Source organism: Haemorhous mexicanus, chromosome 4 (genome assembly GCF_027477595.1).
Source record: "Haemorhous mexicanus isolate bHaeMex1 chromosome 4, bHaeMex1.pri, whole genome shotgun sequence".
NCBI classification, from domain to species: domain Eukaryota; kingdom Metazoa; phylum Chordata; class Aves; order Passeriformes; family Fringillidae; genus Haemorhous; species Haemorhous mexicanus.
In genome coordinates this window covers 62,782,994-62,795,735 of record NC_082344.1, presented here as the reverse complement: position 1 = coordinate 62,795,735, position 12,742 = coordinate 62,782,994, and the positions used below count along the sequence as shown (strand labels likewise).

Here is a 12,742-nt window from a genome sequence, read left to right as displayed (position 1 = left end):
TGATCTTGGTGCATTAGTGCACTGAAGCTTGAAATAAATGCTGCTTCATGGTTTCAGTAATTCTGAGCCACGAACACAGTTACTGCTAAGGTACCTGTTTGTTGAAGAGTGTGAGCGTAATTGGTGATAAGGCAGGTATTGCAGTGAAATAAGAAGCAGAGCTCGTACTGAATCTAGATTACTGGAAGACACTTACTCTGCTTTTTCTAGGATGGCCTCTACTTCTGAAGCTAAAAACATGAAACCTATTCAGCTGTAAAACTTCAGGGCAGGGAGCTGGATGTGTAAATTTTTTCCTCTGGAAATACACTGAGAAAAGTATCATTTTAAAGTTCTTAGTATTTGATGCATACTCTGTCTGAGTATAGAGTGTACAGTCAATGTCTATACATGGCAATCTTCTGAAGTATTAGTATCTAAGGATAAAAATCTCATGCAGCAGTGAGGAAAATGTGGGATACAACAATACATTCCTTAATGACTGCGTCAACTCATTTTGTGTTTTATTATGAAGTACTTCTTCCTGTCTGATCGCAGTCTGAAGCAGTACAGTTATGCAAAGACATAATGCATATTTACCACTGGACTCCTGCCACTTTTCCATTCTGGCACTCGGATGAGTTTGGGAGAAAGAAGCTGTGTAAGACAGGTGTTTGTAGCTGTCTGTAGACTTGCAAAATGATCTTTAAAAAAATATTTTCAGAATTGTATTGAATACAAATTCCTATACAGTTCAAAGCCACAGAAAGAGAAACTAATAGATTACTAAAATTGGCAGCACCAAATTTGACCATATTCTAAAAATAGGGAGTGAGTTTACAGGGAACAGCTCTGCTAAAGATCTGCATTACAGCTTGCAGAAAGTACCTTTTATTTGCACACAAATGTAGTACATGCAGAGACACTTGTAGTTCAAAAAAAAAATTCTGTGTTTCAGGGTAGTCTCATATGTTCTGTTATTTTTTTGCTAAACCACATAGAATTGTCATTTTGACGTCCAGTTAGGAGACCTTTGAGTGATTGTGTTTTCTTCTGCACTTACATTCATAATATCATTTGCAAAGAACACTCTCCCAGGGTAAATTAGGGGGAGTTTCTGATGCAGCTGTTTATTACATGCCCAGAGTACTTCTAAAGATCTGCCTTGAGGTGTTTTGCAGTGTGAATGGGTCTGAAGGTGATAAATGATAACGAGTAATAACTGTTCAGTTATATAAAGGTGATAATACGACTGACTGCAGATTTCAGGGGCTTTATTTGGCTTCTTTTTTAAACCAGAGAAAAATGAATGCCTTCATACAACTTCAAGTAGAAACAGTTATTAATGGGAATTGTTTCTGTTTCACTCCAACAGGTGGAGGTAAAGCCATACGTGTTGGATGACCAGATGTGTGACGAGTGCCAGGGTGCGCGGTGCGGTGGGAAGTTTGCTCCTTTCTTTTGTGCCAATGTCACTTGCCTGCAGTATTACTGTGAGTTTTGTTGGGCAAATATCCACTCTCGTGCAGGACGTGAATTCCATAAGCCATTGGTAAAGGAGGGGGCTGACCGCCCACGTCAGATCCACTTCCGCTGGAATTAAACATGGTGAACCAGCATCTACATAAGGAGAGAAGGGTGCATGTGGCTTACTGTGTTTGAAGATACTGACATGCAGAAGAAATAAGTGCATTCTTCTGCTTTTCACCCCAGCTATCAATACATGCATCTTTATCAGCAGCCAAAACACTACAAGCCTCTTGTTTTTCACCAAAACCCTACATCTCAGGCTTTCTAATTTTTGTGATATTTTCATGTTAAAATAAAATGTTTTTTTGTATTTTCTCCAAGTTATTTTTATATGTAAAGTTAAAACTAGATATGAGAATGTTTTTGCGTAGGGGCACACAGTCTGCTGCTATATTTAGTGGGTGAAGCGTGCACTTATTTCTAAACATGGGTTTTTAACTTCAAGATCTGCCCCAGTAATTTACCAAAGGTAGCAAAATAGTGAAGATGGAATATGTCTGCTACAAAAGCTTATTTTTATTGTTGTTGCTATTTTCAGTGTATACATAAACTAAAAATTAGGGTTGATTTTTTGCTCTCCATTTTGACTTGCAAGAAATAATACCTCAAGATAATCTGATTTATTAGCTATTTTTAAACATTTTTAATCACAAGCTGTATTAGCTTTGCTGCTATATAGGTGTTATGTGTAATGCCACCTATTAATACGGGATTGAAACGTTTAAGACACACTGCATTACAGATTAAATGCAGGCAGCACAATATGGCCTAAACTGCCATAGTTTTAGAATGTGAAAAAATTGCATGTTTACTTACCTGTATACACCATATGCATGCACTAGAACTATTAATTAACAAGAGGTGAGTTATTGCAAATGTTCAAAAAAAGGCTCTCTTGAAACTAGGTAGCATGAGCAAATTTACAAAATTTCTTACAAAAAACAAACTTGCATGCATTATTGTGACTGAAGTAAAAAAAATGTCCTACATGTGTACAATATGCAAATTAGTTTTAGACTAGAAAGTGCAGCCATTTTGTGACCTGGTCAGTAGTGGAATTCAATTTTATGCAGACTGGATGTAATATTGTAATCCCTGTGCAATTTTGTGATGTGTGCTTCTACTTAATGTGGCGTGATGTAGTATAGATACAAGTTTGAGTAAAAAGCTAGCATTTAAAAAGTTCTTTTAAGCCCCCTTGATTGTTCATGGTTAAGATTTCCTCTACAAACCAAAGATGGCCAGCACACTGCTAACCAGTCACCAAATGTGAAACCCATGACAAATGCATACAAAAATAGACATATATGAGAATGCATAATGCTTTAGAAATTAAATCCTAAGTAAAGTCAAAATGGAGAAGGTGTAATATACAGACGGCTAGTTGCATAACAAACTAAATTTTACCTTTAAGACAACAGTGAAATTTGGCTTAAAAAAGCCTTGCTTACATGTTTGACCTGTGTGCGTTGTGGTCTTCTGTCAAACCGGGGTCACTGTTGCATGAGAAGTAGCTACTTGACAGTCAAGGATAGTCTTTTTATTTTAATGAAGGAGTTCTACTAATGACATTGCTTGCAGACTTTGAAAAACAAATGTAGTTAGGACAGAGGCAATATTTAACTGAACACTAAAAGAAAATCTTAGCAGTGCTTTTGTCTATCTCAGAGCATTTTTAATGCAACTAGCCCCTACTTTTTAAAGGAACAAACAGTTATTCTGCAGCCTAAGCAAACACTCAGCAGTAAATGCTGTAATGCAGAAATAAGAGCCTGATGCTAGAGTTGAAATTACAAGGGTGTTGTTCTTTGCAATCCCTTGGGACAATCCTTCATGTAAGCAAAGTGTTGATCTTATGTTGGTTGTCTACAGTGTGCTTTTTTGTACTGTACAATATGTGGTTCATGTCTAACTGCTGTTTTATTGTGGCTGTGGTTCAAGTTTTTAATGTTTAAAGTTGATGCTGTTTTAAGAAGAGCTTTTTACTAATTTATTTGTCAATGTTCCCTACTTGTTACCTAACCATGATCCTCCAGATTTTTTGGAGTATTCTTTTTTAACCTTAACCCTGCCAAACCTTGATCCATTTTGACATTTGTTATGCACTATTTTTATATCTCTGTGAGAGATTTTTCCAACAGTCAGCTATTTTAAGGCACACTTTTTTTGACTGATGACATCTCCTTTGCTATACCTCAATTTTTGGAATTTAGAAAAGAAATCAGTAGTTTTGCAATGTTAATTATTTAGATATAATTTAATTCTGCAGATTTTTTTAAACTTTATTTTCATATTTTCTGCTTAATGTTTAAAGTTGAAGAGCCTTTAAATATATTAAATACTGAACACTAATATGAAAATAGTGAAAAATTGACATAATTGGAGATGTTGAAAATCACTTTCCCTGTTTAAGTGGAACTACATAAGTAAGTCACAGGGGGAAGAAACAGGGATGCCCTTTTTTGGCATGGGTAAAAATAAATGAAATGTCTGATTTTACTCGTCACTTCATTTCTGGAGCAATTCAACTTACGGTTATCATACCCTGCACCACCTCCTTTTTTTCTTTTCTTTTTCTTTTCCTTTTTTTTTTATCTACTAAGTTCTTATTTTCTAACTGTTGAACACTGTATTTGATTATTTTTTTTTACAGATCATATTTATTTTACTATTTTTGTAGAAGATTGCTAGTTAGTTTGATTGTATTTTTGTATTTTTAAAGCTTCTTCACTTTTGTTCCCCAAATGTGCATATTGCTGCCCATGAGTATGACCGTGGAGGAAAAAAAAAAAACTTTAAAAATCCACACTTTTTGTTAAGAAGGAAACATTTAGCATTTATATATTTGTGTATGGAAAACACTTGATATTTTATCCCTGTTGCATCTGGCTGCACAAAGCCTCTCCTCAAAGATGCTACAAAACTTGAATATAACACATTTTGGAAGGCTGACTAACCTCGATTCTGTGTTGTGATGTGCAATACTGTTTCTAATGTTTGTATAAAAAAATAACAGTGTAAACCTTTTTAATGCAAATTTATTTTTTTCATTGCATATTTTGCAGATTTTATCCACAGTGTCATTTTTTACTGTCAGAAAAGATACCCCTTTTGTCATTGCAACTATTTTTTAAATCCAGAAATCTTTGTACTGATGTAAATGATTGTAGTTATTTTGGATAGTGTTTTGCTAACAAAAGGAGAGACTTTTTTCATGCATATTTCTATTTTGTTTTTTTGGTTTTTATTTTATTTTAATAGTAGTAAAATACTTGGAATAATTTTTCATATTCTTGTCATTAATATTATTTTGTATTTTTATGTGGAAATATATAATTTTATGACGCTAATTGCTAAAGTTTATTTTATGTTGAATTATTTTTGGAGCTGAAATCTTTGTAATATTAAAGCAACTAGTTTCTAATTCCGAGTTTCTGTATAGAATCGCACAAGTGGTTTATGGAGTGTTTGGATTGTAATTATAAATGGTTCTTTGATATGCAAATTAATATTTTCAGTTGATTTTATTTTGTATTCCTAATGGGGTGTTAAAGCAGTTTTTTATTTTTTTCTAAATAAAAAGAGAACCCATGCTTTTATGGACACTAGGTAATCGCCTTCAGCTTAAAAATTTTTTGTTAAATATTTTAGTTTGTTTTACTGTTATCTTCCAGGTGTCTAAATCTCCAGTCTGTCTGTTGTACTGGTAATTTAACTCTGTAATGGAATAGTTTGCTGCCAACTATTTATATTAAGTAATTTTTAAATATTTGTAATATTGTTGACTGACTAATAAACTATTAAGTTATTGGCACGTTTCTTTTGTAGTTTTGTGTCTTGTGCAACTCTTTAACAAAATGCTGTTAATTATTAAAATGGAAAATCAATTGCTCAAATCTCATGAGGAAAAACATGAAGATTGCCTTCACTGCACATTAAAGTCCTGTACTTACTGTCCCTCCCAGATGACTGAAAGAACTTCTAAACCCTGCAAACACAGTACAGCTTTTATAAGCAGGACTCTCTCTTGGGTTTCATTGACAATTTTACCCACTCTTAGATATTCCAATTATTTACTCAGCTTTACAGCCCCCACTCTCCTGTCCTTGGATGTCCCCACTATATCCTTTCCATCCCTATTTCTGCAGATTTGGAGCAACACAAATCCGTATCTATATATCAAATATGTTCCAGATTTGGAACACTATAAAATTTCTTTTCCTGCAGGGAATTCTCTGGCAAGATTCACTGAAGGACTGTCTAAAGGCTCTTTGCCATCCTGCCTAGTGCAAAGAGGCTCGAGTCGGCTGGGGAAACCAGGCCAAGATCTGGATCAGGAGCAGTGAGCGTAGCTGGGTCATTATCAGTGCAGGCAAACTGAAATCTTATGTAATCTTCCACCTTTGGTTCTTCTAACTGAAAATACAGTTTTCCAGGGCCATGCATTCATTATGGGAAATGCAGAACAGAACTTTTTCTCTGCTGCTTTGAACAAACAGTCAAAGTTTCATTGTTGTCACTGTAGGTTGTTTCTTGCCTGTCCAATAGAAATACCTGCTTTCGCTCAGATTTCTGTTTTCCTTCTGCTTCCACCCCCTGTGGCTTTTTTTCTTTGTTCCAATAGATTTTTAGGGAGTTTCCTTTTTAGCATCTTTCTCACTTTAAGGGCTGCCCATACGTCTTTCCAGTTTTTAGAGCCACCTGAGAATGAGGCTGGCTGTTGACTGGAAGTCTGTTACACCTGCATGGATCAATGCAGCTGTAGACCCCATGGAAGATCAACTGCCTTCTGGGAAAAGGCAGCACTGGGTCACCTATGGACATGAGGCGCTCGCAGATGGATGGCTCCAACTGCAGCAGAGTGCCAGAGTGCTCAGCCTTGACAGGTCTGTGCAGGAGCAGGTTCTGCCAGCTCTGGGTTGTGTCTTTGGCTGGAGGTGGTTTGGCAGGCACAGGTTGGCCCCGAGCTGTGTTTCAGGGTGGGGACAGAACTCTGGTACCCAGATGTTGCTGATGTTGATGAATGCTGGTTTGCATTCGGCAGCTGCCCTGGGGATCCAGCAGAAGGGAGCTTGAGCTTGCACTGAGCACGCACTGCTCTCACCGTGGGTGTCCCACCCGCTGTGTGGGACAGCAGGCTGCTCGTCTAGGGCACAGGGGCCATGGCAGTGTTGGCCTGATATCTTAAAATCACAGAATCATCATAGCATGGTTTGGATTGGAAGTTCAGTTTGACCCCTTTGCCGTGGGCAGGGTCACCTTCCACCAGACCAGGCTGCTCAAAGCCCCATCCACCCTGGCTTTGGACACTTCCAGGGATGGGGCATCCACAGCTTCTCTGGCCAACCTGTGCCAGTGTTTGACTGCTCTCACAGTAAAGAATTTCATTCTAATATTTCATCTTAAGCTGTCCAGATGTCCTCTTTCATTTTAAAGCCATCATCCCTTTGTCCTGTCACTACATCGCTGTTTTCCAAATTACCACTTAGTACCTTTTGTTTGTTGTTTTTAATCCAGAAAATCTCCTATTAAATCTAATGTATTGAGACATTAAACATCATATTAACCATGCCTATATGCAGTGTTCCTAAATTATCCCTGGGGAGCTCTAAATCCATCACAGCATTTCAGCTGTAAGAGGAGAGGGAGAGTAGTGCCACATGTGGTGGGTGTGAATGGCAATTCCCTAGCTTTCTATATTTGATGATGTTGGAAGAGATGAAGATTTGTTTTCCACAGCAGTCACTCTGGTCTGGCTTTTTCTATTTTTGTTGTCAGTGGTAGAGGTTTTTATATGCCATCACTTTCATTAGCACTTAATTGTTGGCACAAAGCCTCAGCTGCCAAATTACCTGTCTACTTGCCACATGAAGGGCTGTTATGTTGTTTGCTTTCTGAAGAAGCTGTGCCATTCCAGAGTTAAGGCTGTGCTGTTTTTTGCTACACAGAGGTATTAAGCACTTCTCCATCTTGTGTTAAGTATAAATAGAAGATCAGGTTGTCCTTCAAACCACCGAGTCTGCTCATGGCAAAGAAGGCTGCAGACAGCAGGGAGCTGCCACCCAAGCACTGGCAAGAAGAGAGTCCGAGGTAGCGCAGGAAAGCAGGGCAGAGCTTGTCGTGGCTACGAGAGCCACCAGCTGACCTGAAGAACAAGCAGGAATGATCCATCTATAAGCACAGTGAGCAAGGGGAGGGTGGTGTGTAAAGCTGTTCTATTTTCTTTAAATAGAAAGAAAATCACAGAGCCGAGGTCTAGGTCAATGTTCTGGCCACAACTTGCGTCTGCAGCGCCTCACTGATCTCTCACAGTAATCACTGATCTTTCACCAGGAGCTCTGTGTCGACAGTGCCTGAGATTTCACCCTCTGTACCTAAAGGGCTTTGTACAGCTGAGTGCTTCACTGCAGAAGGCAGGCACTGGGGCTGGCTGGCTGGGTAATGCAGGGAAGAGGGGATTGGCAGGATCTTCTCTCCACATCTCTCACTTTAGGAGGTTCAGATGTCTCTCAGTTTCATTTTATTTCCATCTGCTTTACCCTCAGGTTCATGACACCCTGGTGTTGCAATTTACCCAGAGCTTGTGGACAGATGAACACTTAATGGGAATTTTATCTAAGTATAATCTGCATGCCTGGTGCAGACCAGGGACTTGAACCAGTGTACTGATGTTTTGATGAACGCACTGATCACCCACTGCTTGTGCTCCAGAAATAGAAGATCCTTTGTTTACTCCTTTCAATCAGAATTAAGACAGCTTGGTGCACTAAATTTGTTGACTCTGTGGCAAATATGCAGCACAGCAAAGGGAGAAGCTGCTCTCCACTTACCCAACCAGACAGCCTGGCTATGATCTCATCTCCCTGCCCTGGGTGCCCTCCTGTGGACATGAAGCTACAAAGGGGAAAGTTTAGTAAAGGCCCTGCTATCTCCAGGACATGATGGATACCTTCAATACATTTCTAGGGTACACATGTGCTCCTGGATCTGTTCAAATCCCACCAGCATGACACCATTTGTCTAAGTTACCCACTTTGCTTGAGAACGTGTTGCATTTGGCTAACGTTTCAAATGCTGTGTACAGTGACTCTGCAGGGAGACCCATGAGAGAAAAGTGCTTTTGGGAATTACAGCAGTTTAATACTGAGTTCTTTAAAGCACATAAATAGTAGTTGCCTGAAATGTTACTTCCTTGTACAAGTTAAGAGTTTCTTTAAGCAGAATTCAAAATCAAACAACATTTATCACAATAAATATTGTCAGGGAACTTCAGGTCTCTAAAGGTAATCTGGTAAAAAGTGGGGTCTAAATTAATATTGAAAGGAAAAGATTGAAAAACAGGCTGTCCTCCTTTACTATTTTTTAATAACTTTTTCCTTGATAACAATACTCAGGCAAAAAAAAAGTGTTTGGAAGACTGAATATCCAGAGATAGCATCCAATAGTTACCAATGTCATGGCCATTCCAAGTCACAGGCAGCTCATAGCTGCAATAACAGTTTCATTAAATTCCAGGTATGCCATCCATCTTGCTCTCTGCCTACCAGAACTTTGCCTCAGCTCCACTTCCAGTCTGCTCTGGGAACTGAATGCATCCTAGTCTGGACAGGGGCAGGGACTTTTTGGTAAAACTGGTTTCACTGCCTGCTGACATCAGGCTGAGACTTCCAGCATCTGAGAAGTCAGGTCATCTGATGGTCTCCTGGTCCCCAGCACAGGTGAGACTGTAAGGGGCAAGTTGCTTTGATTCTGCTATTTTTCTTCATGGCTGGGAGGAGGTTTGGGATCTGGGTGTGGAGGCAGAATGGGGGAAGTTTGGCAGCCTCTTGAGTACAAGTGGAATAAGATATTTTATTCTGTTGTGTAAACAGTTATGATTTATTTTATGAACTTATTTCTAACTACAACCCTCAGCATAAATGAAAACTTCCCTGTTGTGTTTAAAAAACAAATCTTATCTACGTCCCTGGAAGGCAAAGCCCAGTGCTGGCACCATAATACCCAAGACAGGTTGAACCGGTTTGGTGCAGCTGAACTTGTGAACCGGAGCTGGATTTCATTCCATCACTTTGGTGCATAGAAGGAGGAAGCCACACAACTTTCCTCACTAGGCCACATAAAAACACCCTCAAAGGCAGTGTCTGGAGCCTGCTTAGACCAGGGGGCTGAACATGACACAGGAGCTGTTTCCAGAAGTGACAGCCAGGTGAGAGCGAGGCAGAGAGCGAAACCTACAGTGGGAATGACTGGAAGTCCTCCAAAAAGCCTTCAATGCCTGTATCTGAAGGGCAAAAATGACTACGGCTTTGATGCATGGTCTTGATCTCTCCTGGTAAATCTCAGGGGAGCAAACATGACTGCTTTTTGTGTATTTGCCTGAAATTAACTTTTCTAAATATCTGAAGAGTGTAAGTGGTGGAGAAGAGGCTGGCTCCAGGAACTGGTACCTGGAGATGCCTCTGTCAGGTCCTTCCTCACCATGCACCAGCCCAGTCCCACCTGCAGATAGTTTCAATTGGCCATAGATAAGAAGAATCTTTGCATCTGCTGTCACTAAGGCTTGACCCAGTGCTGGGGTGGCCAGGACATGGATGTAGATGAAGAATTTTACCTCATGCTCCCTCTTTGGAAGGGACAGAAATGGCTCTGACTGGAGTAGCACCCACAGGTCTGGCTTTGAGCCCTCTCTAAGGACCTAAGTTGCAGCAGGCTATTAAATGTCTGCTTGCTCAAATAGAAAGCTTCACTTCCCATAGTGAAGCTGTCATTTAGGCTGTTTAGCACCAAAGATTAGATTTGCGCTGTTTTCCAATAACCTACTGCATCATCATTTACTCACTCTACTGATACTCCAGCAGATTTCAATGACCTTCTCAAAAATAAAATCAGACTAGATTGACATATTTGCTTTAGAAGATGCTAATCAATATCTATTTTGTTAGCCAATATGGTTATGTCTCCTGTTATTGTGATTTATTTCATTTTTGTTGACCAAAGGTGGTTGAATGGGTGATAACAGTACTGAAAGTGGCAAGGGTTAATAAATTCAGATGAGGTTGTCATCTTATTACCAGAGTGCAGGAAGTGAAGCACAGCCATTTAATTAACCTAGTCGCAATGAATTTTATGCAACATGCAGCTAACACTTCATCTATTAAAACACCACGAAGCAGATGGTAGTGAGCAGTTTTGTCTGCCATAAATAGGGTACCAATTTAAATTACTTGCTGCACAGGATTTTATTGGATGAAATTATCTAGATATTAAATGATGAGATATTTAATAATCTCTTTCTTTAAAGTCATGCATATATGAGACTCTTGGTCCAATAGTAGAAAACTCAATTACTTCCATGAAATCTCCAAAATGGAGAGCTTGGGGAAAAAAAAAAAAGGCAAAGCCTTGATAAATTGACATTTCTTCAAACTCCAAGGCCTTCAGTCATTATCTGTGCTGGAGAATATATACTCCATTATAAAGTTTTACCCTACTTTCTCTATCTGCGTAAGAGATTTTTATTATTCACATAAATGGGTAATCCTTGATGACTATTAAAAGGCCACATTTCTCAATAGACTGGTAGTCTCACTCTTGCTCTTGAAAAATGATTGTGATAAATATTACCAAATTTAACATTTTCCTTTTCATTTCCCACAGTTAGGAAGAGTTATGTGAGCACATGACTGTACATATGGGCAAGGGAGCTGTATATCAAAGGCACAGTGGGCAACTTGGTGCCTGAAGCTGAGTAGCCGCTTTGCTTCCCTGTCTTTTATCCTAGGGAGGGGAACATAAACTTAAAAAACCCAGCCAAACAAACAAGCAAAACAAAACACAGTTGTGTGATATGGCTTCATACGCACATAACAATTTAGACATTTCTGGAACTTGCCAGCTCCTGAAATTATTTCATGCACAAAATTGCTGCCCTCATATAAAATACAAGGCAGAGGAAGAAGCAAATAGGCTCTCCTAAAATCGTGATTGCCTCAGGACTGTGTGAAACCCATTTCTTAGCAGAGAAGCAAATGTTTGAAATCAGAGCAAAATCCCAGGAAGAAAAGCAAAGCCTGAGCCAGCAGAGCAAGTAGGTCGCTGCATGCCCAGGATTGTGCAGCTCCCACAGTCCTAGGCAAGGGCAGAAAATTGTCATTCCACTCCTTCAGAGAAAACAAATCTGACCAACTTTCCTTCAGCATTCTCCTTCTGCCTCCAAAGACAGAGGCTTGTCAACAAGGCTGTGCTTCTGGTGAATAGGGGTTCATTAAGCCCACAGAAAGCCAGAGGGTGTGCACTCATTTGTTTGAATGACTCTCGAAGACTCCTTTATTTGAATGACTTTTTCCTTAGAGAGGCAGAAGGCAAGTGTGTCCTTTGTCACCTCCTCTGATTGCTCTGTCCACTGAACCCCTAGCAATAACTATCAGAAAGTCTCCAGAGATTCGAGGCATCACAATCCATGACAAAGGACATAAATTGCTCTTTTCACAGATGACATCTCGCTTTATCTCAGTAAAACACAAATCTGTGTTCAATGCCTGAAGAAGTCCTGGAGCATTACTCCACTGGAGCAAGGCTTCATGGAAATATGACTAAATCAGAGGTGATCCTTACACAATCATCCAGGGAGATTTTTTTTCATTTTGTATACTATTGACCTCCAGGGGAATTCAACTATTTATTGGTAACAGCCCCACCCTACTTAAGCAAACTGCCACAGTCCTTTTTCAGCCCGCCCTATCAGGAAGGAAGGACTTCATTTGCTATTGAACGAACTGGCACAGGTTTGGCTGTAGCCCAAACCAGTTACATATGGTTACCAACTGGCACAGGTTTGGCTGTAGCCCAAACCAGTTACATATGGTTACCAAGTGTAAGTAACACACAAAAGAGACCAAGAGTAAACTTTCTGAGGCCCAGTAAAACCATAAGAAAAATTAAGGCTTTCCCTGGTGGGCACATGTGATTATCAGACAATGTTACCTGCCCTCTTGGGAAGGGCATGCAGGGCTCCCAGCAGCAGCTCCTCTGCATGAGGAGCTGTGGGGCTCTTGACAACTCTTCATTCTTTCACATGTGGTTAGTGACCAAGGCTTATGGACCTCTTGAGATACACTAACCACACACATGTGGTTAGTGACCAAGGCTTATGGACCTCTTGAGATACAGGCAGATCTAGAGACCATCCTATCACTTCTGGGAGAAGGAAAATCACATTATCTTTGGGCATCCA

General features: G+C 39.6%; 1 protein-coding gene and 1 long non-coding RNA gene across 4 annotated transcripts in view; one reads left to right on the top strand and one right to left on the bottom strand.

The window, feature by feature from the left end:
• Positions 1-5,323, top strand: part of CPEB2 (cytoplasmic polyadenylation element binding protein 2) — a 51,392-nt gene extending 46,069 nt beyond the window's left edge. For all 3 annotated transcript variants that reach the window (XM_059845147.1, XM_059845145.1, XM_059845146.1), the window contains one exon: positions 1,355-5,323. In XM_059845147.1, coding sequence (XP_059701130.1) covers positions 1,355-1,582 — 228 coding nt within the window. In that variant the 3' untranslated portion in view covers positions 1,583-5,323. The remainder of the gene's footprint in view (positions 1-1,354) is intronic.
• LOC132326646 (uncharacterized) lies at positions 471-12,196 on the bottom strand. Its single transcript, XR_009486284.1, has 2 exons — positions 11,692-12,196; positions 471-1,599 (listed from the first exon to the last, which is right to left on the bottom strand). It is a non-coding gene; the product is annotated as an uncharacterized LOC132326646 (long non-coding RNA).
• Positions 12,197-12,742: the final 546 nt, after the last annotated feature.